The sequence below is a fragment of the Chiloscyllium punctatum genome, chromosome 41, assembly GCF_047496795.1.
Source record: "Chiloscyllium punctatum isolate Juve2018m chromosome 41, sChiPun1.3, whole genome shotgun sequence".
NCBI lineage: Eukaryota > Metazoa > Chordata > Chondrichthyes > Orectolobiformes > Hemiscylliidae > Chiloscyllium > Chiloscyllium punctatum.
In genome coordinates this window covers 5,650,675-5,676,339 of record NC_092779.1, presented here as the reverse complement: position 1 = coordinate 5,676,339, position 25,665 = coordinate 5,650,675, and the positions used below count along the sequence as shown (strand labels likewise).

Below are 25,665 nucleotides of genomic sequence, written 5' to 3'. Positions count from 1 at the left end.
GTTCAATGTTTTGGCCTCAAACAGTTTCTGTAGCAGAGAATCCCACAGGCTCCCCACTGATTGGGTGAAGACTTTTGTCATTTCAGTTGGAAATGGTTTACCCGTTTCCTTGGACTGTGACCCCCGGTTCTGGACTCCCTGGTCATTAGGAACACCCTTCCTGCATTTAACCTGTCCTGTCCTGTTATAACTTGATAGGCTTCTATGAGATTCCCCATCCCTCATTCTCCTGAACTCCAGTGAATATAATCCTGTGTAGGAGCAAGTTACTACAGATGCTGAAATCCATACTGAAAACAAATGCTGGAGATCACAGGTGGGTCAGGCAGAGAGAGCAAGCGAAGAATCATCGAGATTCGAAACGTTTGCTTGCTCTTTCTCGACGGACGCTGCCTGACCCACCTGTGATCTCCAGCATTCGTTGTTTTCGGTGTAGTCCTAACTGATCCAATCGCTCTTCATATGTTTGTCCTGTCATCCCATTTCGCCATTAGGAATCAGTAAATGGAGTCAAGAAAATACTTCTCATATTCCAGCCTTCTCGTCTTTCCCTTCCCGTGATAAATCATAGATCCCCTCTGGCCAATCAGCTCATGATTTTGTCAGGTGGGAAAACCGAGCAATCTAAATGTAGCGATTCGTTCCTTTAAAGAATGTTTAAAAAAAGTAAATATTGTATTTGCAATAATTACAATGCCAATGAGTCATTGATCAAGAAATTTAACTGGGCTTGCAGCTTATTGATATAATTATATGCTTTTAGCTTTATGCTTGAGGAATTTATTGGAAAGAATTATAAAATTAGTAAGCTTGCAGCAAAATACATTATGAAAAAACAGGAATCTCAAAAACAGGACAGATGCTTTTATTACATTCTTTTCAATCACATGCGGTCTATTCTGTATTTAGCAGCTGTGTTTGAGAAGTCTTTACTTCAGACTGGGAATTGCATTAAAGTTTCTGGCAGGTATCTCTCATTCTTTGAGGTTCGATTCTAATGCCAGTGAACAATTCTGTGGGACTGGGTTGAATCATTGTGGCACAGGACCTTTGGTATATGTCATCATGAAATATGATCCATCTATTCTGGACCATTTACTAATGAGCTGAAAAATGTGTTGCTGGAAAAGCGCAGCAGGTCAGGCAGCATCAAAGGAGCAGGAGAATAGATGCATAGGCCCTTCTTCAGGAATGAGGAAGGTGTGCCAAGCAGGCTAAGATAAAAGGTAGGGAGGAGGGACTTGGGGGAGGGGCGTTGGGAATGCGATAGGTGGAAGGAGGTTAAGGTGAGGGTGATAGGCCGGAGAGGGTGTGGGGGCGGAGAGGTCAGGAAGAAGATTGCAGGTCAAGAGGGCGGTGCTGAATCCAGGAGCTGGGACTGAGATAAGGTGGGGGGTGGGGAAATGAGGAAGCTGGAGAAATCTGCATTCATCCCTCGTTGTTGGAGGGTTCCTAGGTGGAAGGTGAGTCGCTCTTCCTCCAGGCGTCGTGTTGCCATGGTCTGGTGATGGAGGAGGCCAAGGACCTGCATGTCCTTGGTGGAGTGGGAGGGGGAGTTAAAGTGTTCAGCCACAGGGTGGTTGGGTTGGTTGGTGCGGGTGTCCCAGAGGTGTTCTCTGAAACGTTCTGCAAGTAGGCGGCCTGTCTCCCTAATGTAGAGGATGCCACATTGGGTTCAGCGGATGCAGTAAATGATGTATGTGGAGGTGCAGGTTAATTTGTGACGGATATGGAAGGATCCCTTGTAGCCTTGGAGGGAAGTGAGGGGGGAGGTGCGGGCGCAAGCTTTGCATTTCTTGTGGTTGCAGGGGAAGGTGCCAGGAGTGGAGGTTGGGTTGGTGGGAAGTGTGGACCTGATGAGGGAGTCGCGGAGAGAGTGGTCTTTCCGGAATGCTGATAGGGGAGGTGAGGGTGTGTTGGAGACGGGAGAAGGGAGACCGACTCCACAGCTACCTAGATTACACCTCCTCCTACCCTGCCCCCTGTAAAAACGCCATCCCATATTCCCAATTCCTTCGCCTTCGCCGCATCTGCTCCCAGGAGGACTAATTCCAATACCGAACAACCCAGATGGCCTCCTTCTTCTAAGACCGCAATTTCCCCTCAGACGTGGTTGGCGATGCTCTCCACTGCACCTCCTCCACTTCCCGCTCCTCCGCCCTTGAACCCCGCCCCTCCAATCGCCACCAGGACAGAACCCCACTGGTCCTCACCTACCACCCCACCAACCTCCAGATACATCATATCATCCTTTGTAATTTCCGCCACCTCCAAACAGATCCCACCACCAAGGATATATTTCCCTCCCCTCCCCTATCAGTGTTCCAGAAAGACCACTCCCTCCATGACTCCCTCATCAGGTCCACACTTCCCACCAACCCAACCTCCACTCCCGGCACCTTCCCCTGCAACCACAAGAAATGCAAAACTTGCGCCCACACCTCCCCCCTCACTTCCCTCCAAGGCCCCAAGGGATCCTTCCATATCCATCACAGATTCACCTGCACCTCCACACACATCATTTACTGCATCCGCTGCACTCGATGTGGCCTTCCTTACATTGGGGAGACAGGCCGCCTACTTGCAGAACGTTTCAGAGAACACCTCTGGGACACCCGGACCAACCAACCCAACCACCCCGTGGCTGAACACTTTAACTCCCCCTCCCACTCCACCAAAGGACATGCAGGTCCTTGGCCTCCTCCATCGCCAGACCATGGCAACATGACGCCTGGAGGAAGAGCGACTCATCTTCCACCTAGGAACCCTCCAACCACAAGGGATGAATGCAGATTTCTCCAGCTTCCTCATTTCCCCTCCCCTCACCTTATCTCAGTCTCAACCCTTGGATTCTGCACCGCCCTCTTGACCTGCAATCTTCTTCCTGACCTCTCTGCCCCCACCCCTTCTCCGGCCTATCACCCTCACCTTAACCTCCTTCCACCTATCGCATTCCCAACAATTTTCCTGCTTCTCGGATGCTACCTGACCTGCTGCGCTTTTCCAGCACGACTCTAATCTAGACTCTGTTTTCCAGCATCTGCAGTCCTTGTTTTTACCTTGAAACCAGTGAGAGCCAATCCTGCCTTTGCACCCAACATCTCTACCTGCTCTTTCCACATGATCCCCAAACCCAAGAGAGCCACACCCCTCCACCTCTTGGGAATGTCCTCTGCAATCTTGGGACACCAGGGGCTGCTCTTCCACCACCAGGCCCAAGGCCTACTTCCTGGTACTACAGAGTGAGGTACTCTCATTTGCCAATACTCTAAGTGGGTGGGATCTCCACCTGCTGGGGACTTCAATCAAACAAAGGCCTGTACTGCCTGATTGGCATATGCTTTGGTGGAGCTTCCCAGAGGAGGCAGGGTCAGAATTGACCTAGCTCTGTTGGCAAGACCCCCAACAACTCAGCATGATTGTGATCCAAGACTCTGGAATTCTCTCCCTAATCCTTTACATCCATCCACCTCTATTTCCTTCTTCAAGAGACTACTTAAAGCTGAACTCTTTGACTGACCTTTTGATTCTTATATGATGTGATCATAGAAGAGGCCCTTTGGCCCATCATGTCAGTACCACCAAAAATACACTCCTGCCTACGCTTGTCCAACTTGCACACATTAGGCTCATTGCCTTGAATGTTATGACGTTTCGAGTCATTATCCAAGTATTTTTTCAAGGTTGTGAGGTTTCCCGCCTCAACTACCCTCCCAGGAAATGCATTTCAGACCCTCACTACCTTTTAGGTGAAACAAAATTACCTCAAACCCCCTCTAAACCTCCAGCCTTTCACTTTAAAAGTGTGCCCCCTTGATTTTGACCCTTTGACCAAGGGAAACAGCTGTCCATGCCCCTCACAATCTTATCCTCCTCCAACAGGTCCTCACTCAACTTTCTCTACTCCAAAGAAAACAACCTGAGCTTATCCAGGCTCTCTTTATCACTAAAGTGCCCCATCCCAGACAATGACAAATTCTGTTTGATAACTTTATTTATGAAGTGCTGTGGGGCTTGTTATGCTGTTAAAGGTGCTGTATGAATGCAGATGTTGGTGCTTTAAAGGCAGTCAAACAAAACAAAGTTGAACGACAAAAGCAGCATTGAAACCACAACCTCTTCCAAATTTCGGAATGATGACCAATTGGTCCATCCCATCACTCACCTGAACATCAATGTGGAGGTGCCAGTTTTGGACAGGGGTGGTCAAAGTCAGAAGTCATAAGCCAATAGGTTATAGTCCAATAGGTTTATTTGCAATCACAAGCTTTCGGAGTGCTGCTCCTTCGTCAGGTGCACAGAAAGAGGGCACACTGACACAGAGTTTATAGGCAGAGAGATCAAAGGATCATACAGTTAGTGTAAGTGGAGTGAACAAACCTAAGATAACTGATAGAGAATTTTGTAAGAAAGGAGATGCAAGTTTCAATTGATTAATATACAAATTCAGAATCTGTTTCAAGTCACTGTCCCAAGATAATTAAAGGTTTTATCATTGTCTGCCTAACTTTCCAAAATCAATCAGGAAGAGATACAAAAGGTGACATCTCAGGTCAGACACTGAATTGTAGGCGTGAGGCCTCGTTCAGAATCTGTCTCTGAGTTTGATGTCAGGCTGGTCTTGTTCCGAAAGCAGGAATTTTAAAAATGCCACACTGACTGTGACTATAAATTGTGTAAGAAAATAAAATGTATCTGCAAATAAGCAAACATCTTGGATGAAATTATTCATCCTAGTGTGTGTGCGTGCATGCGTGTGTCCTTGAGAGAGTGTGTATGAGTGTGAGAGAGTATATGCATTGGAATAGCTTCCAATTGAATATCTATAAAGTGGGATAAGTGCCAACTTGCAATGAAAGGCAAATGTGAGAGTCTGCCACATGTGCGTATTAATTGTAGTATTAATTACATAAGCAAATTCATGATAAATATTTGATTTTGTCTCTGTATTCCACGTTTAGGTGTCATAAGAACCGCTTTAGCAAACATGGACCGAGAAGTGAAAGAAGAATACCAAGTTATCATTCAGGCCAAAGACATGGGTGGTCAAATGGGAGGCTTAGCAGGGACAACAATGGTCAATATCACTCTCACTGATGTTAATGACAATCCACCAAGATTCGCAAAAAGTAAGTATTCCTTCTGATTTCTTCCATCATTTCACAAAGCACACAAAACCCTTTGACCCGTAATCTACACTTCAGTGATGTAGAAAATTGAATGAAATAATCAAACCTTTGGCTGCGGTGAATCTTTTCCAAGTCTGTGTTAGTCTTGGGTTAATGTGTGAGCAGCTTGTTCACCCATAAAGCTGGTTATCAGGTTTTGCTTTCTGTGCCGTTGTCTGTTCATTTCTGACGAATCCCCCCACTGACGAACTGCTCCCCCAGCTGAAGATAAATGGGTTGGAAACGTGTTCCGGGAGTTCACACTGCAGCAAGAAAACTGAGAGAAGATGCTTGAGTGCAATGACAATGTGAAGGCAACACATTCAGTCGTGAAGGGTTACTCAGCTGACTCCCAGCAATTTGCATTGGCTTTTACTGCACAGGTTCAGGCATTTGTAAAATGCAAACAAATAGAAAAATTGACATTTCTCATACACTTATTGCATCACTGTGTTTTTTTTGATATACAGTGTGTTTGTAGGAAAATTGGGTTAGCTAAGGGCCTCCTAAGGCACCTCACATCTCTGTTTACATACATTTGTGGGTGAGACCCTGTAGTATGAATTATTGTGGTTTAACGCCATTGATCAAACACTGATTTAAAGTGTGGTGTTGCCATTTTGAGGCTCCATGTTGCAGCAATTATTGTCTAAATCTTTCACAGCTTCACACTTGGTTAATGCCATTTGAAAGGATCATCACATACTGGGTGAATCTCTCTGATGGCTGTTCCTAACATCAGTCATGCTTTGGAAATTTACTCTCATACCTTTTGGAAGTTTCAAGATGTTCAGCGAGTGATCTGTCCAGTGTCGAAGTACTGTTTTGTTTGCTTCAAGTTTTCTGCCCTAGTTATGTCCAGGGACAGGGAAGGATATGGAACACATATCCTGTAGTGGAATTTAAATGCAATTAATAAACTCAGAATTAGCATCTAGTCTCATTGATGGAGACTGTGAAAGCAATTGATTGTTCTGAAAGAACCTATCAGGTTCAGTAAACCTTTAAGGAAGGAAATCAGCCATTCTTACCTTGTCTGGCCGATTCATAACTGTACACCCACAGAAATGTGATTAACTCTCAACAGCTCATTGAAATGGCCAAGAGAGGCAATTAATTCAAGAAAAATAGCAATAGTGCATATGATGAAAGGTGTGTATTTATAATGTATATGCATTTATATATTTTTTAGTTTTCTATTTTAAACCACTGGCATATGGGGTTGGAGATGGGTGAAGGGATTTAATAATTAACTAGGTCAGCTTTTTGGAACCTTTATTTTAAGTCAGCTTGTGTCAAAGAGAAAACTGTTTATATTGTGGAGTTTTATGGCAGGAAGAGTGGACATTAAAATGTATTAGTTTGCTTTAATGTTCAGAATAATCAATGATGGATTTTTGGTTTAAAAAATCAGAGATGGAAAGCCTTTTGAGTTCAGTTGACTGAGCTCAAACATAGTTTCTCCCAGAAAAAGGAGATGGTTCTCAGTGTAGTTAAGTTTTGAGTTATCTCAGCCTAAGGGTTATGGTTTGTAAAAAACCGTTAGGCCAAGAGCGTTTGGTCAGAACTCTGCAGATTATTAAAGGACTGAAGAATTCTAAGCTTTCAGATGTGTGAGTGTTCAAGAAGAAAAAAAAATCACATCTCCCAGGAACAGAACTAAGAAGAAACAGTTCAGTCAATCTACAACAACCAGCACAGAGAATGCTGGAGAAACTCAGCAGGTCTGACAGCATCTGTGGAGAGAGAAACAGAGTTAACAATTCCAGTCCAATTCTTCAGAAGAGTCAGCATTTATATACTCTGTCTAGTTGCCCTTGAGAAAGTGATGGTGAACTGCCTTCTTGACCTGCTGTAGGGAGACTCATGATGCCAATAGTGAGGGAGTTCTATTTGATAGTTTAGAATGTACGGAGATATCTTGGTTTCTTTATCCTTTGTTAGAGTGATAAATTTCTTTTGTTTTATTTGCAATACCAAATCTATAGTCTGACATGCTTATGTTTCAGTGAAAGGTCACTGTACTAAATGAAAAATAAAACAGAATGTAGATATCATTGTGGTATTTGATGTATCCAGCAGTAACATCAAGTGGAATTATACCAGGCAACAACTGCTGGTCTTAGCAGTGATATTCACAGTCCACTGAAGAATAAAAAGTAAAGTGATTGTAAGAATGCTGCATTACCCTACAATCCCCTTTGGAACTGGTCTCCCTGAGCATCATTGAGCTGAGGTTGCATAACAGAGTTAGTGTTTCTGCTGTTGGACTCAGATGTCAGCTATTAGTGCATTCACTAACCTTAATCACTCACTTCAATCCCATGAATGTCTTCCAGCACTGGGCATTGGTCAGTTAGTTGCACTCTTGACAGTTAACCCCACATTACTTATTTTACTGCCAACTCAATGTGTATTTGGATAACCTCCTACTCAACTAACGATACTCCATGTAGAGTCACAGAGATCTACAACATAGACAAAGGCCCTTTTGCCCATCATATCTATGCTGGTTAGAAATATCTATCTCTGTTCATTTCCATCATCTCCTTCAGCAAGACCTTTAATACATATCCAAAAATTCAGGAAGTCTTCCCTTTCCCTTAATGGGTGACTGACCTTTCCTTCCCAGGTCAGATTCTGTTCCACAGTACTCTCATCACCTGCCACAGTCTTTAAGAGATGGACACCAGCTTCACAAAGAACGAGTTACTGACAACACTCCCCCCTTCCCTTACCAATGTGCGTCGCCAATGAAGACAGCAGGGAAGCCTGGCAGAAGAGACAGAGCAATATAATTTGCAAACAACAGGAAGTTGGTATGCAGCCTGGTTACCACTCAATAGAAACTGAGTAATTGTACATCACAAACTCTGTGCCCATTTCAGAGATGAACCAACATAAGCTTTGTGGAGATTTTGGCTTTGTCCATGCTCCATCAATGGGAAGCTGCTAGTAAGTTGGAAGAGATGGCTGCAAATATTTGTGGATTCATGCTTTTCCTAATGTCCTAAGTTAAATTGGGATAAATCCTAAACCCCAGTTGCAATCTTCCTGATCCCTAAAGATCAACGACGCACTCAAAAAAGCTATATGTGTAGGCTCTGATAATAGCTAGTGTCTAAATTCTCCATTCTTTGTCGACATAAAGACTCCTCGGGTGATAATTTTGTCTGCATTATTTATTCTAATAACTTACCTTGAATCTTTGAAAGGTTTTGTTGTTTAATGCCTGACCTGCTCTTCACATCTACAATAAGAAACTGGACTTTAATAAATGTGGAATCAGAGGCAGATTACCCACCATGCACTTTTAGGGCTGCTAGTGAGGTAGTGCCCTTGGATCGATGTGTCACTTCTCACCTCTGAGTGCCTGGGGCCATTACCCAAGTCTCAACTCTCATTTCCATACAAATAAGGCGCTCCATGATTAATAAAAATCCTTTTAAGCAATCAAGAGTGAATCATTAGAATAAATAATGCAAAGTTATCTTTCAAGGATCCTTTGCATTACCAGATGATAGCAAATTTGCGCATTGGTTATAAGCAGCTTTTGCTCATGGCTTATCTATCATTTACACTGATACTTACAGATCAAGATTTTTCCAAGTGTGGTCTATTATTTAAGTTGGTGTAACTGAGGAAATCAGGGAGAGCAGTGGATACGCTACACTTACAAGGTAGTGAAGGCAACAAGTATCAACAAAGGTACTAGCTCCCAATCTGCACTTTGCATTTGTGCATCTATTACGTTATTCATGTACTTATTGTTGACATCACTGGCAAGCCTGACATTTGTTGCCTTTGGTTGTAAACTTTTTGAGATCACTTTGCAGGGCAGTTGGAGTCAGCCATTACTCCGGGCCCAGAGAACATAAGTGAAATGAATACAGGGTCAAGGTGGCAGATGTGGGCGGCACGGTGGCACAGTGGTTAGCACTGTTGCCTCACAGCGCCTGAGACCCGGGTTCAGTTCCCGCCTCAGGCGACTGTCTGTGTGGAGTTTGCACGTTCTCCCCGTGTCTGCGTGGGTTTCCTCCGGGTGCTCTGGTTTCCTCCCACAGTCCAAAGATGTGCAGATCAGGTGAATTGGCCATGCTAAATTGCCCAGAGTGTTACGTAAGGGGTAAATGTAGATGTAGCTGTAGGGGTATGGGTGGGTTATGCTTCGGCGGGGCGGTGTGGACTTGTTGGCCCGAAGGGCCTGTTTCCACACTGTAAGTAATCTAATCTAATCTAATAAAATTCCTAAATGAGGACAATGAATGGAATGAGTTTTTAATGACAATCCAATAGTATTGATGGTCACCATGACTGACACTCACATTTTACTGCAATTTTATTAAATTGCAATCATGTTATGATGGTATCTGAATGTATGTCTGCTGATCTTGGTGAGGTCTCCATGTTCCTTGTCCTGCAAGTTACTCAGGGAATGGTGATTTCAGGGCAAGGCAAGATATAATTAGGACAGTGGGGTCAAAAACTTAACCCTAGTGAAAGTAAGATGTTGAAGTTGTAATTGTTCCGTTTTGTTTGTTCGAGTGGGTGGATTGGATGTCAGTGGTGAGTGTAAATTGTGGTGGGCAAAGTTGAAAGCTATACCAATCAAGTGTGGGCCCTGACCCAGAGAACACCACATCAGACAGGGGCAGAAGCTCGAGTCATGGGTAGTAGTCATGTCACTGGACTGGTAATCCAGAAGCAAAGACCAATGTTCACAGGACATAGGTGCAAATCTCACTGCACTGTTGAAATTTGAAATGGATAAAAGAGAAATCTGAAGTTAAAATAGCTGGCCTGGTGGCAGTTTATGCAGTCATGAAAACCCATCTGAACTCTTCTTCTGGTGCTGTGGCAGTGTCCCTATATCTGGGCCAGGAGACCTGGATTCAAATCCCACCTGCTCCAGGTGTGTATCTCTGAACAGGTTGATTCAGAAAATCTAAAAAATAATCTGTTCACTGAAGTTCTCTCAGGAAGGAAACTTTCTATCCTTACCTGATCTGACATACATCTAACTCCAGATCTATAGCAATATCATTTGCTTTGTTTTATTCATGCACAGGATCTGGGCATCACTAACTAGGTCAGCATTTTTTGCACATTCCTTATTGCTCAAACAGCAGTTAAGAGTCAACCACAATGTTGTGGGTCTAGGGTCACATGTATGCCAGATCAACCACAATGTTGTGGGTCTAGGGTCACATGTATGCCAGATCAAGTAAGATGACAGTTTCCTTCTTGCCCAAAGGGCATCGATGACCAGATGGGTCTTTCCTCGAATAATGGACAACAATTTCATGGTCATCGTTAAACTCTTAATTCCCGATACTTTTTATTGATTTGAAATTCCACCACCTGATCTGGTGTGATTTGAACCCAGGTCCCCAGGTAATAATGGAGGTCTCTGGATTAATAGTCTGATATTAAATCACTAATACCCTATCACTTCCCCTGTGATCACTCTTAACTGCCTTCTGAAATGGCCTTAGAAAATCACTCTGTTCAAGGCAAAAAGGATGGGCCACAGCAAAGATGTTGACATCCCACTAGTGAAGCAAAGAAAACACATTCCTACGTCGAAGCACAAAGAGAAATGGTTGAATAGCCAATCCTGGTTGCATAGCCAATGCTTGTATAGGATAGCTATCATACCTGAATTACATGAATGGATCCTTTAAGGAAAGGGACAAGTGAAAATAAAGAAAACTAGGGGAGAAATATGAGAAAGAATTTACTCCCAGTGAGCTCACCAATAAACATGGGAATTGACCAGGCTCAGAAACTTGCATTGAAATGTTTAAAAATTGAGCAAATAACTACAAATGAAAAGTTAATAATGGCAATGAATTTGAGAAAATCTCCTGTTAAGTGAATGTGAAAAATTGCATTGGAGAATATTCTCCATAATATTTCAAGATGGGATTCCTCATTTGTAATTTATGCACCAGCCATGTAAATAGCCCATGAAGAGAGGAAATGTTTTAACTAACTGGAGGGGACATTATACAGAAGTTATAGTTAATGTGGAAACTTTTATCTACCTATTGATTGGATGATTGATTTATTTTCCGTAATTGGACTGGATTGTAGTTACCTTTAGCCTCTGGTGAACAGAACAAGATTTTTTAAAAGTCTTGATTTTTACTCAAGAATTACAAAAAAAAAATGCAGTAGTGATTTCCCATGTGGACTGAGTTAGAATAATGTTCAGCTTGAACTATTTTATCCTTATCATAAATATATTTCACTTCAAGGAAAAAGTACAAGAGCAAGTGAATAAGTTCAATAAGAGATAAGACATTATAGAGTCATAGAGTCATACACCATTGAAACAGACTCTTCAGTCCAATCAGTCCATGCCAACCATAACCATTGATTATTTGAGGAATTATAGATCAAAAAGTGCTGCCAATTACTGATAATGACAATAGCATTTATTATTTAAGCATGAATGGTACAGCAACTATTGACCTACCTGTGGACCCATGACATATAACTAGTTGTCACAGTTCCATTTTCTGTCAGTGATGATCTCCAAGATATTGAAAATGGCTGGACTCAGAATTTATCTTGAGAAATTCTTGCGGTGAGATAAGGAGTTGAATGGCTTTCCTTGTGCTAGCTTTAGCTCGAATCAGTGAGGAACTTTCGTCTATCCTTCTTCATTATCATGTTGTTGGGACCACTTTGTGCCAAACTTGGTCACATGCTGATGTGAGGTCAATGTCAATTGCTCACCTGGAAGCCATTGCTTGTTATCATGCTTTGACCAAGTTGAAAATGTGGTCAGGAGTTGGCTAAAACCCAACTGAGCATCAGGAAGTTATGAGGGAACAAGTGAAATTTGATAGCATCTTTGATGACACCATCTATCACTTTCTTATATTTGGGAGTAGGAGGATTGATCCACAATTAGCTGGAGTGAATTTGTGCTGCTTGGTGTAGGCAGTTGCAAAAATGTTATATTAAAAAGAGGAGACCTTATTTAATAACACATAATTCATATTTTATTATTGGCATGAAAACCAAGTTCAGTTTCAATTATATTATAAATAATGAATGTATCAGCAGAGGAAATCCATTATTTGCTTCCCCAAAACGTCTTGGTTTAATGCACGCCGACATTTTTAAACTTTATTTAGTACATATCCTACTACAACATATTAGGGGTGGCACGGTAGCTACTTCACAGTGCTAGGGAGCTGGGTTCAATTCCCCATTGGGTGACTGTCTGTGTGGAATTTGCATGTTGTCTGCGTGGGTTTCCTCCCATAATCCAAAGATGTGTAGGTTAGGTGAATTGGCTATGCTAAATAGTGTTAGGTGCATTAATTAGGGGGAATGGGTCTGCGTAGGTTACTCTTCAAAGGGTTGGCGTGGACTTGTTGGGCCAAAGAGCCTGTTTCCATAACGTAGGTAATCTAATCTAATATTCTATCTCCCCTAACAAAACCAATCACTAAAATTACTTTGAATATTGAACCTTTTAAATGTCATGTTGATTAATTCATGGCAGTGCTCCTCTTCACATGCAGTTTGATTGTGATGATTGCAGTTTGATACAGAACAGCAGGTTTGTTAGAAATCTCCAGCTGCGTAATATATACTTTATCTTGCTGCTGTACCTGTTACAATATAGCTCTTAGGCTAATACCAGTCAACTGATTTCCAAAGAAAAAATACAGTTCTTTTGTAACTACCTGTAATGGGTCACTTCATTAACAGATGTACTGTTGGATAGAATGGAAGATTTGCCGAATAGTTAGTGCTTGACACAGGCAAAATGCATTTAACTCAATTTGATGTTTGAAACTTCAAGCTTATATCAATTCTAAATTAAACAATTGATATTTAACTAATTTGGGTACAGATGTCTGACTAGATGGATTTATTTTGATCACCTGATCATGATATTGCTATTAATGATCTGTACTTTAGAGGTAGGGGTCATGTAGGGCAGTAGTACTGTCCCTACTTCTGAACTAGGAGGCCTGCGTTCAAATCCCAACAGTGGGTATTAATGTCTCGGAACAGTTTGATTAGAAAATATCAGTGGACAGGCTGACCAATTGCTGGATCATTTATATTTTACACAGAGCATTTGGATTTAATGCATTTTCCTCCATAATGATTATTCAGTCCATTTGGCATTTGTGATTTGTAATACTGTACATTCTTTCACTGCATGAATAATGCTCTGGTGTTTTATACCTATACATCCTTTTTAATGTCTCTAACTTGACTTGTAATAATTACTTGAGGAGACAAATTTTTAACATTTTCAATGGGTTTCTGACTTTTAAAGATATCTGTCAAAGTAATTTTGGACTTCTGGTTTGGGATTTCACTGCGGCTAATTCATAATATGAAGGTACAAATTCAGATCAGAAGTATAGAGGGTACAGTCAGTTCTGATATAATGCAATAATTCTGTTCAAGTCCAATCTTGTATTATAAGAAAATAGTGTAATAACTGTACCATTTAAACCAATGGAGTCGGAATCATGTTAAAGCCAAATCAGGTAAGGAAAGTTCACGTTCTACAAATAACGGTCAAAATTCTTCAATCAAATTAAAGCGAAGTTGTATTGAAGAAACACACGTTATAGCAGAACCGATTATGTTTACTGGTTGTGGTGAAATTTAGTTTGTAATGTTTTGGTAAATCTATCCTGAGTAAAGTAAGTTCTCCCCCTTCCATTTCTCTGGACATGACTCATTTAAATACTTAATCATAACTCCCTGTGCAATTTAATTCAATATTGCAGAGAGGAAATAAAGAATATTTTACTGCAGGTGAAATTTGAAGGGAGACATACTCTTAATGGTAAGTAGAAGGTAAAAACCTTCAGAGTCATATTGGTAAGTTTTATTGAGACTAACAGGGCAAAGAGGGAAAAGAGGTGACAGGGAAGCCCATTATGGAACCATGGATGGAATCTGTCAGTAGGTAATGGATAGGATGTGAGCCTAATGTTACTCAGTTTGAAGGAATGCTTGGGTAGTCGATGGAGATGATGGTTGGACGATAAGTTAGTGGCTGGCAATTAAAGACATTGATTTCAACTTTCACTGCATTGGCATAAACTCGATTTGGAGATGCCGGTGTTGGACTGGGGTGTAAAAAGTTAAAAGCCACACAACACCAGGTGATAGTCCAACAGGTTTAATTTGGAAGCACTAGCTTTCGGAGCGACGCTCCTTCATGTGGTGGTTGTCACAACCACCTGATGAAGGATCGTCGCTCCGAAAGCTAATGCTTCCAGTTAAACCTGTTGGACTATAACCTGGTGTTGTGTAATTTTTAACTTGGCATAAACTGTGGCTCTTATGCTGTCCGTCCCAATCTAGTACAGTAACTGCAGAGAAAAATACGGGCAGATTCTGAACACAACAAATAATGGTGTTACTGGAAATAAAAGTGGAATACTGCAGTTGCTGAAAATCTGAAACAAAACAAAACAGCAGATCTGGCAATGTCTGTGGCGAAAGAAACAGAGTTAACACTTGGAATCTGAAATGGATATAGTCATACTGAACTTGAAATGTTAACACTGTTTCTTTCTTTAACGATGCTGCCTGCCAGACCTGCTGAGTTTCTCCAGCATTCTCTGCTTTTATACCATTCTTTCATTTTCCTTGAAAGTTATAATGAGGGATTGGGAAAAATCAAAGGAAATCTTACACCATTATTCCGAAAGATTAGAGTTAACTAGAATTGCACAAAATGTCCCCTTTACAAAGATATGTGGACGGACCTTGAATAATCCACATATCTCAGTGTATGTTCACTAATATTTAATCATGAATAAAATTTATTTAATTTATTTAAACCTTAAGCAATTTTCCCGCTGGTTTATGATTACTTGGATTGCTGTTTTCTTATTTTTGAGATATAATATTTTCCACCCATCAATCTCTTTGTTCATTCTTTTTTTTATAAACCAGCTTCTTAGTTTTGAACCAAAATTTCTATTCTTGAAATAATTGCTCACTTTTTGTGACTGAGTGCTCTTTTTATCCTTTTGAAATTTGCTGATGCTGGAATTGTATTGATTAGTAAAGAGGAAATAGCTGAGGTAACACAGAAGGTTTTAAAACCCATTCCCTATTCCTCAACATCTCTGTCATTAATTAACAGTCTTTAAGACAGCATGGGGACCTCACTGACTTTTGGCTTTGCCATTTCAATCCTGTCATTAATTCTCACCTAGACTCTCAAGTCCCTGACGATACAAGGTGATAGAGCTGAGTCAGGGAGCTCGGGATGCTTCATGTACTTTCTGATATTATCTTTGGGATGATGTTATGAATAGCTGCTCATGCTGTGTTTTTCTCTCCCAGATCATCTGACAAAAACTCACTCCTGAATCCCATTCCAACAGTCAGGGAGAAGGAACTCAATGTGCTGCTTCATTTATTTATTTATCTTTGTTTGTTCATCTAATTTGGGCATAGCTGGCTGACGTAGTGTTTATTGTCCATTCTCTGGAGAAGGTGATGGTGAGTTGCCGTCCTAGAGTCATGGAGATCCATACCATAGTCAAAAGGCCCTTCAGTCCATTACATCTGCATGGATCAGAATCAAGATCTTCTAATCCCATATTTCCTGGTCTTGGCCCATAGCCCTGTATGCCTTTGGAATTCAAATGCACATCTAAATATTGTACTACTTAGTGTGATGAGGGCTTCTACCTCAACCACCCATATTCCCGCCATCTTCTGAGTGAAAAGGTTTTTCCTCACATCCTCTTGAAACCTTATATTCAATCTATACACTTGGTCATTGATACCTCCATCTTCTACTTCCCAATGCATGCCCCTCATCATTTAATACAACTCAGTGATGTCTCCTCTCAACCTCCTCTGCTCTAAAGGTCCTCTTGAACAGCTGCAATCATAGAATCATACAGCACAGAAACAGGCCATTTGGTCCAACCAGTCTGTGCTGAACATAATCCCATTCAAGTCCCACCTGCCTGCTCCTGGCCCATATCCCTCCAGAGATCCCATATGATAGTATTCGCATAATACTACATTGCAATGGAATTACAGATTGCTGTGTTTATGTGTAATGATAGTTTAAAGCTGAAATTAAATCTACTTTGATTAACTTAAGGTTATCTATACTTTTCCTTCTTGTGAGGTCACTATGAAAATTTCATTGAGCCCATTCTGAGGCTTTGGATGAAGAGTTCTTGTTGATGTGTGGGCAGCACATTTTTGGTCTCAGATGTTATAACTTCTTCTCAGGAACAAAATCTGTATTTCAAAACTTATCTTTTTGGAAACGGATTTTATTAACATCTATATATCAAATGTTGTAGATATGCATCTCCACTAAATTAGTGCAGACACTTTTGGGCAGCATGGTGACACAGTGGTTAGCACTGCTGCCTTACAGCGCCAGAGACCTGGGTTCAATTCCCACCTCAGGCAATTGTCTGTGTGGAGTTTGCACATTCTCCCTATGTCTGTGTGGGTTTCCTCCAGGTGCTTTGGTTTCCTCCCACAGTCCAAAGATGTGCAGGTTAGGAGAATTGGTCATGCTAAATTGCCTGTAGTGTTAGGTGTAGAGGAATGGGTTGGTGTGGACTTGTTGGGCTGAAGGGCCTGTTTCCACACTGTCAGTAATCTGATCTAATCATAACTATGATGTTTCTAAAGAATGTTTTATTCAGTCTGTGAGAATTCTAGCCTAGTATCAATAACTTGATATGACTGTAAAATGCGATTCATCATATTGGAGATTACTCCTACAATTATAGATTCAGAGTCATAGAGATCTACAACATGGAAACAGACCCTTCGGTCCAACTCGTCAATGCCGACCAGATATCCTAATCTAATCTAATCCCATTTGCCAGTACTTGGTCCAAATCTCTCTAAACCCTTCCCATTCATATACTCATCCAAATGCCTTTTGAATGTTGTAATTGTACCAACCTCCACTACTTCCTCTGGCAGCCCATTCCACACACGCACCACCCTCTGCATGAAAAGGTTGCCCCTGAGGTCCTTTGATATTTTTCCCCTCTTACCCTATACCTATGACCAATTGTTCTGATTTCCCCCACCACAGTGAAAAGACCTTGCCTATTTATCCTATCCGTGACCTTCATGAAATTTGTAAACCTCTATAAGGTCACCCTTCAGCCTCTGGCACTCCAGGGAAAACAGCCCCAGCCAGTTTAGCCTTTCCATCTTGCTCAAATCCTCCTATCCTGGTGACATTCTTGTAAATTTTTTCTGAACTCTTTCAAGTTTCACAACATCCTCCCAACTCCTGTACTCAATACTCTGACCAATAAAGGAAAGCATACCAAATGCCTTCTTCACTATCCTATCTATTTGTGACTCTACTTTCAAGGAACAATGAACATGCACTCCAAGGTCTCTTTGTTCAGCCATACTCCCTAGGACCTTACCATTAAGTGTATAAGTCCTGCTCTGATTTGCTTTCCCAAATGAAGCACCTCACATTTATCGAAAGTAAACTCCATCTGCCACTTCACAGCCCATTGGTCCATCTGATCAAGATCCCATTGCACTCTGTAGTAACCTTCTTCGCTGTCCATTACACCTGCAATTTGGTGTCATCTGCAAACTTACTAATTATACCTCCAATGTTCACTTCCAAATCATTTTCATAAATGATGAAAAGCAGTGGAGCCAGCACCGATTCTTGTGGCACTCCACTGGTCACAGGCCTCCAGTTTGAAAAACAACCCTCCACCACCACTCTCTGTCTTCTACCTTCGAGCCAGTTCTGTATCCAAATGGCTAGTTCTCCCTATATTCCATCAGATCTAACCTTGCTAACCAGTCTCCCATGGGGAACCTTGTCGAATGCCTTACTGAAACCCATATAGATCACATCTACCACTCTGCCCTCATCAATCCACTTTGTTGTTTCTTCAAAAAACTCAATCAAGTTCGTGAGACATGATTTCCCACCCAAAAAAAACCATGTCCCTAATCAGTCCTTGCCTTTCCAAGTCCTGTCCCTCAGGATTCCCTGCAACAACGTGCCCACCACTGATATCAGGTTCACCAGTCTATAGTTCCCTGCTCCTCGGATGCTGCCTGAACTGCTGTGCTTTTCCAGTACCACTAATCCAGAATATAGTTCCCTGGCTTTTCCTTACCACCTTTCTTAAACAGTGGCACCATGTTAGTCAACCTCCAGTCTTCCGGTACCTTACCTGTGACTATCAATCATCAAATACAGAGGAATCTTGATTATCCGGCATTTGGTTATCCTACTATCGGATGATAGAACATAGAACAATACAGCACAGAATAGGCCCTTTGGCCCTCGATGTTGCACTGACCTGTGAACTATTCTCAGCTCGCCTCCCCCTACACTATCCCAAAATCATCCATGTGCTTCTCTAAGACAAGATCGCAAGGTCCCAATGCTTGGCTAACCTATGTTATCTGGCGTTCGATTATCTGGAATTCAATTAACCAAATGAAATACTCCCCACCGTGTCCTTCAGATAATCAAGGTTCCTCTGTATCTCAGCAAGGGGCCTAGCAATCATTTCCCACAGAGTTCTTGGGTACACCTGATCAGGTGTGGGCAGCACGGTGGCACAGTGGTTAGCACTGCTGCCTCACAGCGCCAGAGATCCGGGTTCAATTCCCGCCTCAGGCGACTAACTGTGTGGAGTTTGCACGTTCTCCCCGTGTCTGCGTGGGTTTCCTCCGGGTGCTCCGGTTTCCTCCCACAGTCCAAAGATGTGCAGGTCAGGTGAATTGGCCATGCTAAATTGCCTGTAGTGTTACGTAAGGGGTAAATGTAGGGGTATGGGTGGGTTACGCTTCGGCGGGTTGGTGTGGACTTGTTGGCCGAAGAGCCTGTTTCCACACTGTAAGTAATCTAATCATAAAGGTCCTGGGGATTTATCCACTTCTACGCATTTCAAGACATCCAGCATTTCCTCCTCTGTAATATGGACATTTTTCAAGATGTCACCAACTACTTCCTCACATTCTATATCTTCCATGTCCTTCATATCAAAAAAGCTCCAGATTTGAAATTTGAATGAATATTGCTTTTTTTAACTCCAAAATCCCCAGAATTTTGAACACCTAAAAATATAAAATATTCTTCTCATTATAATTTATTTTATTTAGTCTAAAATGTAGTTTTACACAAAAGAATACAATAATAATAAATTCCACAGGAAATATTAGATGCCTGATTTTCTTTGTTATCAAACGTGCCATTGACAGCACAATGGCAGCTGTGATTCCTCATTTCTGAGCAAACATGACCACAGTTTCACAGAAAGATTCAAAGGACAATATAAGGTCAAATAATTCTCCACAGAGCAAGACAGTCAGATTGATTTTCTATGTATCTGTCTGGAGCCAATGCCAACAGTGTCAGCCTTGAAACTTGGAACACAGAGGTAGATCATTTAGTCCATCATGCAAGTGCTAGCCCTTTGGAAGTTCAGTACTGTTTAATCCTGCACCCCAAATTTTGTCTCTAATTTGCTCACCATCAACTATCTTTCCAATCTCCTTTCAGAATTATTGACAGAATCAAATCCCATAATTTTTTGTTCATGTTCTAAATCCTAATTTCTCTCTGAATGAAAATAAAAAGTCTCTCCCATTTTCTCTCTTGATTTTTTCCTAAATATTTTATATCTCTGACTTGCTACTCACCCAGTCACCAGAGTCATAGAGTCATACATCACAGCAACAGACCTTTCATTCCAATCAGTTCATGTCATCTATCATCTCAGACTAAACTAGTCCCATCTGCCTGTGCCTGGCCCATATCCCTTCAAACGTTTCTTCTTCATGAACTTACCCAAATGTCTTTTAAACTTTGCAACTGTACGCACATCCACCACTGCCTCAGGAAGTTCATTCAACATGCAAACCAATCAGTTTTTTTAAAAAATTACGCCTTATGTCTTTTTAAAATATTTCCCCTTTCACCTTAAAAATATGGCCCCTAGTCTTGAAATCCCCCAGCCGAGAGAAAAGACACATGCCATTCACTCCTCATGGTTTTATAAACCTCTATAATGTCACATCTGAACCTCTGACACTGCAATAAAAATGGTCTCCCGACAACTCAAACCCTTCGTTGCTGGCAACATCCTGGTAAATGATGGGACAGTTTGTTTCAAACTGTTCTATTAAAACCTCTTATCGTTCTGAAAACATTGATTGGACCTCATCTTGAATCTCTCTGTCCCAATGTGAATTGTCTGGCAATTTCCAACCTCTCCTCAAACTGTCATTCCTCATTGCTGGCAATATGTGGGTAAATCACCTCAAAAAAACTTTTGTTATGAACGGAGGCATTTTAACTTTTGACTTCTGTATTTATTTTGTTTTTTTTTGTTTTCTATCATCTTCTTTCTGTTCCTGTTAAAGCAATTTGTGGCATTTGTTTTCCCCTCTCTGTTGTGAAGACAATTTTGGAAGTGACCCTCAACAATCCCATTGGGGATAAAACAGAAATATAGTTTATTCATGCCTTGAACAGGGGAAGTTTGGAACAATAGACACACTCACAAAGGCATACAAGGATGAATGAGAAAAAAAACAGGAAAAGAAAGCAGCTATAATTAAGGATAAGATATGAATATTAATTCCAGTGATTTTTATCTGACTTCAGAAAGTTGGTCTCCAGTGGAGGTTCTTGCCTGTAGGAATATAAATGCAGGCAGGTGCTGTTTACTGATGGCAGAAAAAAATGCTCAGTAGACCCAGGGATCAGATTCTGGCAACAATGTGGATCGATAATCATGTCGAACAGACCGGGGTGTCTGGAGGAGCTGCCTGTGTTCCCCAAGAGAAGCAGGAGATTTATGAAGGAAAGAAGATAGATGAGATGGCACTCAAGAAAAGAGTTTTAAAAAAACTTTGTTTTGGCTCTAGGAGCAGGGAGAGAACAAAGAACAGGAATTCTTTGTGTTGAAGGCAATCTGAAGAAAACCAGTAAGTCAGAAATAAGTATCTTTGGGTTGAGATGTTAAACAGAGGAGGGTCTGCACACTCTCTCAGGGTGATGTAGAAATTGCCATGTTATTATTTTGAATATGGAATGGAATCTGTCTCTACAATAAGCACAATACCCATGCACTCAGCTGGAACCCTTGCTGTGCTTTCAGCTGGTTAGCAGGACTTCCAGAGCTGGGCTGCACATTGACATCATTTTGTTAAGAAGGTATCATGAGGTTTACCTGTAGATCTGCAGGAGCAGAACTGAGATTAAGATAATTACCCAGTGTTATCCCTGGCCAAGAACCTTAATTCATCATATCCCCTTCAAGTAGTAATAATAGAGACCAGGGATTAGGCTTCAAACACTTTGTTAAGTGGTTTTAGATTCAATGCTCCACGCTGGTATATTGATTCATTACATTCTTGAAGAGATTCAATCAACTGAGACATTTTCATAAGAAATTGAGTTCAAGAGGCTTGTTAATGTTCTCTGTGATGTTGTGTTTCTATGGAGGGAGTTTCCAGGTGAGTGATTGTGGAGTTGGGAGTTTGGATCCAGCCTGAAAAATGTAGAGTGTCTTCAAAATACCTTATCCTTCCGAGAGTGTATTTTGTGCCATTATAGCTTATTGTAGGAGCTTTGATAAATCATCTATCGTCAAACCATTCCTGTGAATTTTCATCACAAATTAACATATGTTGACTGACTGATATCAGCCATCGGTGCAGATCCATTTGTCTCCATTTGAACCTGAGAAATGTCAGGGTTCTAAAAATCAGATTTTGCCCAATTACTATATCTCTGTTTTGATGAACAGCAGCAATGATATACCAGCATCCTGATACTCTCTGTCATTTGGATCATCTGACAGGCTTTAACATTTATATTTTCACTCTAGGAAAATAAAGCATTGATTGTAGCAGCAGTGTTTGGTCGAAATGTCATATTCTTGTTGTTTATGAGCACACAGGCAGATCATCTGATGTCTCACTGGGACTTTACATGGAATGTCATAAACTTTTCAGCTGCTGCTAAGTTCATAGAAATGTAGAACAAAGAAAATGAGAGCAGGAGTAGGCCATTCAACCCTTTGCGCCTTTTCTGCCATTCAATATGATCACGGCTGATCATCCAACTCAGTCACTTTCTCCCCATACACTTTGATCCCTTTATGTCTAAGAACTATAATTATCTTCTTCTTAAAAATAATGTTTTGGCAGCTTTCTGTAGTAGAGAATTCCAAAGGCTCATCACTCTCTGGTTGAACAGATTTCTCCTCATTTCAGTTCTAAGTGGTTTATTCTGTATCCTTAGAAGTGGCCCTTTGTTTCAGTGTTCCCAATCACCAGGAACATCTTTCTTATTTTTATCCCATCTAATTTTGCTGGTTTCTATGAGATTCCCTAACAATAATCTAAACTCCAGTGAATATAGAACTATCTAATCCAGTCTGTCTTCATAGTCAGTCCTGTCATCCCAAGAATCAGTCTGGTAAACCATCGCTGCACTCCCTCCATATTATATTGCAACTGCCATGCAACTCACTCACTTGTAATTTATAGTTTACAAATTTACTGAGGTTGCTGAAAGTTGAACATTTCTCTGAGAAAATGTTCTTTTCTGTACATTTATTACGCTTCTATTTTGAGCAAAACAACTCACGTTCTTTCTGCTATGATGTTTGAACTGCTTAAATTCTATTTCATGGTCCTCTAATCTCGGGGAAATTTTACTGAGAGTCAGGTGTGTTCGAAGTATGTAGTCTGTGAGGCTTCTATCAACATATTCTCTATTAATGGATTTTACAAGAGCCTTGGGAAAAGTTGATGAACAGAGAGATCTGGGAGTTCAGTTCCATTGTACCCTGAAGGTTGCAGCACAGGTGGATAGAGTGGTCAAGAAGGCAGATGATATGCTTACTTTCATCGGACGGGGTATTGAGTATAAGATGTCATATTAAAATTATACAGGACATTGGTTCAGCTGCATTTAGAATACTGAGTACAGTTCTGGTTGCTACATTACCAAAAGGATGTGGAAGCTATGGAGAGGGTGCAGAGAAGGTTTACGAGGATGTTGCCTGGTATGGAAGGTGCCAGCTATGAAGAGAGGTTGAGTAGGTTAGGATTGTTTCATAAGAAAAAAGGAGATTGAGGGGGGACCTGATTGAGGTCTACAAAATCATGGAGGGTATAGACAGGGTAGATAGAGATAAGTTTTTTTTTATCAGGGTGAAGGATTCAGTAGTGAGAGGTCATGCTTTCAAAGTGAGAGGTGAAAATTTTAAAGAGGATACACACTGCAAGTACTTTATACAGAGGGTGGTAGGTGCCTGGAACACGTTGCCAACAGAGGTAGTAGAGGCAGGCACGGTAGATTCATTAAAGATGCATCTGGACAGATGCATGAGTAGGTGGGGAGCAGAGGGATACAGATGCTTAGGAATTGGGCGACAAGTTTTGACCATAGATTTGGATCGGCTCAGGCTTGGAAGGCTGAAGGGCCTGTAGCTGGCTGTAAATTTTCTTTGTCCTTTGTTCTTCATCAACTGACATGAAGGATTTGGTGAGGGTGTCAGAGTGGAGGATAGGTATAAACTTTCTGACAGTTATTAACAAATCCCCCCCATCCAACTTTGCAAATGTCCTGAATTTGTGTTCATTCTAAATGGGCTGCAAATATACCCCTAAAACCTTGAACACAACAGAACCCAAAGCCAGAATGTGGGAAGGGAATGTGGGAAATTTCCCAGGATTGTACTGGGATAAAGGATCTCAGTTACAAGGAGAAGGCAGAAACTTTTGGATTGTTCTCCTTAACAGGGAGGTTAATTGGTGATTCCATGAAGACTTTTGAAATGGTAGGACACTTCAACAGGACAGAGAGAAAAGGATTTCTCTCATGGACAATAAATATGGGTGATAGATTCAAACGATTTTCACTCAGGAAATTGCAGGATATGAAACACTCTCCATGAAACATGACAGAAGCTGATATGAAAATTACAGCTGCTTAGGAATATGGAATTAACAGGGTTCAAGTCAAACTATGGTGGACTGTAACTCAACAGGACTATTCTTTCAAAGATGTGGCCTCCTCTATATTGGGGAGACAAGCCGCCTACTTGCGGAATGTTTCAGAGAACACCTCTGGGACACCCAGACCAACCAACCCAACCACCCCGTGGCTCAACACTTCAACTCCCCCTCCCACTCCACCAAGAACATGTAGGTCCTTGGACTCCTCCATCGCCAGACCATAGCAACACGACGGCTGGAGGAAGAGCGCCTCATCTTCTACCTGGGAACCCTCCAACCACAAGGGATGAACTCAGAATTCTCCAGTTTCCTCATTTCCCCTCCCCCCACCTTGTCTCAGTCCTAACCCTCGAACTCAGCACCACCTTCCTAACCTGCAATCTTCTTCCTGACCTCTCCGCCCCCACCCCCACTTCGGCCTATCACCCTCACCTTATCACCCTCACCTTAACCTCCTTCCACCTATCGCATTTCCAACACCCCTCCCCCAAGTCCCTCCTCCCTACCTTTTATCTTAGCTTGCTTGGCACACTTTCCTCATTCCTGAAGAAGGGCTCATGCCCAAAACGTCGATTCTCCTGCTCCTTGGATGCTGCCTGACCTGCTGCACTTTTCCAGCAACACATTTTTCAGCTCTGATCTCCAGCATCTGCAGTCCTCACTTTCTCCTATTCTTTCAAAGGACCAACACAGGTCTGATCAGCCTCTGTGATGTAGGTTTCAATGATTTTATGTGGCAATTGCTAAAAGTGATTTGAGAGAGGTATCATCGCAATGTCTTTCTTACCGCAGGTACTAACAGAGAGTGCTAATCTCATCCCAGTCCTCATACAGCTCCTGCAGGATAGGTCAATGCCTCCTCATTGGAGGCACAGACACCTTCTCTTGATTGCGGACAGCTATGAGCCTGTTATCCTGCTTCAGCTCCTTGGGGAAATGTTACAAGATGCCCTCTCGAGGGGCATTCAGTATCTTGCTAGAACCATTAGATCACTGCCTTTCCCAATCATTGATCACTGGATTCTGGCTCTTATGGAAGGAAGATATCATGGATATGAAACTTTTCACTTTCAGGTAGGAGTTTGACTGCTGCCTGGAGGAGTCAGAGAAAACATGCCCAGACAGACGTACTTCACAATATCAACAACATTTGCATTTATATATCTTTGTTAAATTATCTCAAGCCCTTTCACTAAAGCATTGTGGGACAGAATCTACCACTGAGCCACACAAAGTGATCTTAGCCAGAGTGACCGATACCTGACCAAAATCTAAAAGGGTGAGAGAGAGTTTGAGCTGTAGACTGTTCAAGCAGTACCTGCCAACACGAAACAAAGCCACCAATCCCATGAAGTTCATGGTCTAACTGAGAAACCCATCAGAGAGAACAGAGAGGATATCAGTTCATTCAAATTGAGACCACTGCTTCAAAGCAGCACTCTCTCTCTGTATTTCACTGAGGTGTTAAATTTAG

At 41.6% G+C, this 25,665-nt stretch overlaps 1 protein-coding gene across 15 annotated transcripts in view; it reads left to right on the top strand.

Moving 5' to 3' along the window:
* LOC140464827 (cadherin-12-like) overlaps window positions 1-25,665 on the top strand; it is a 627,324-nt gene that overhangs the window by 454,581 nt on the left and 147,078 nt on the right. For all 15 annotated transcript variants that reach the window (XM_072560318.1, XM_072560312.1, XM_072560316.1 and 12 more), the window contains one exon: window positions 4,962-5,129. In XM_072560318.1, the coding sequence (XP_072416419.1) occupies window positions 4,962-5,129 (168 nt within the window). The remainder of the gene's footprint in view (window positions 1-4,961; window positions 5,130-25,665) is intronic.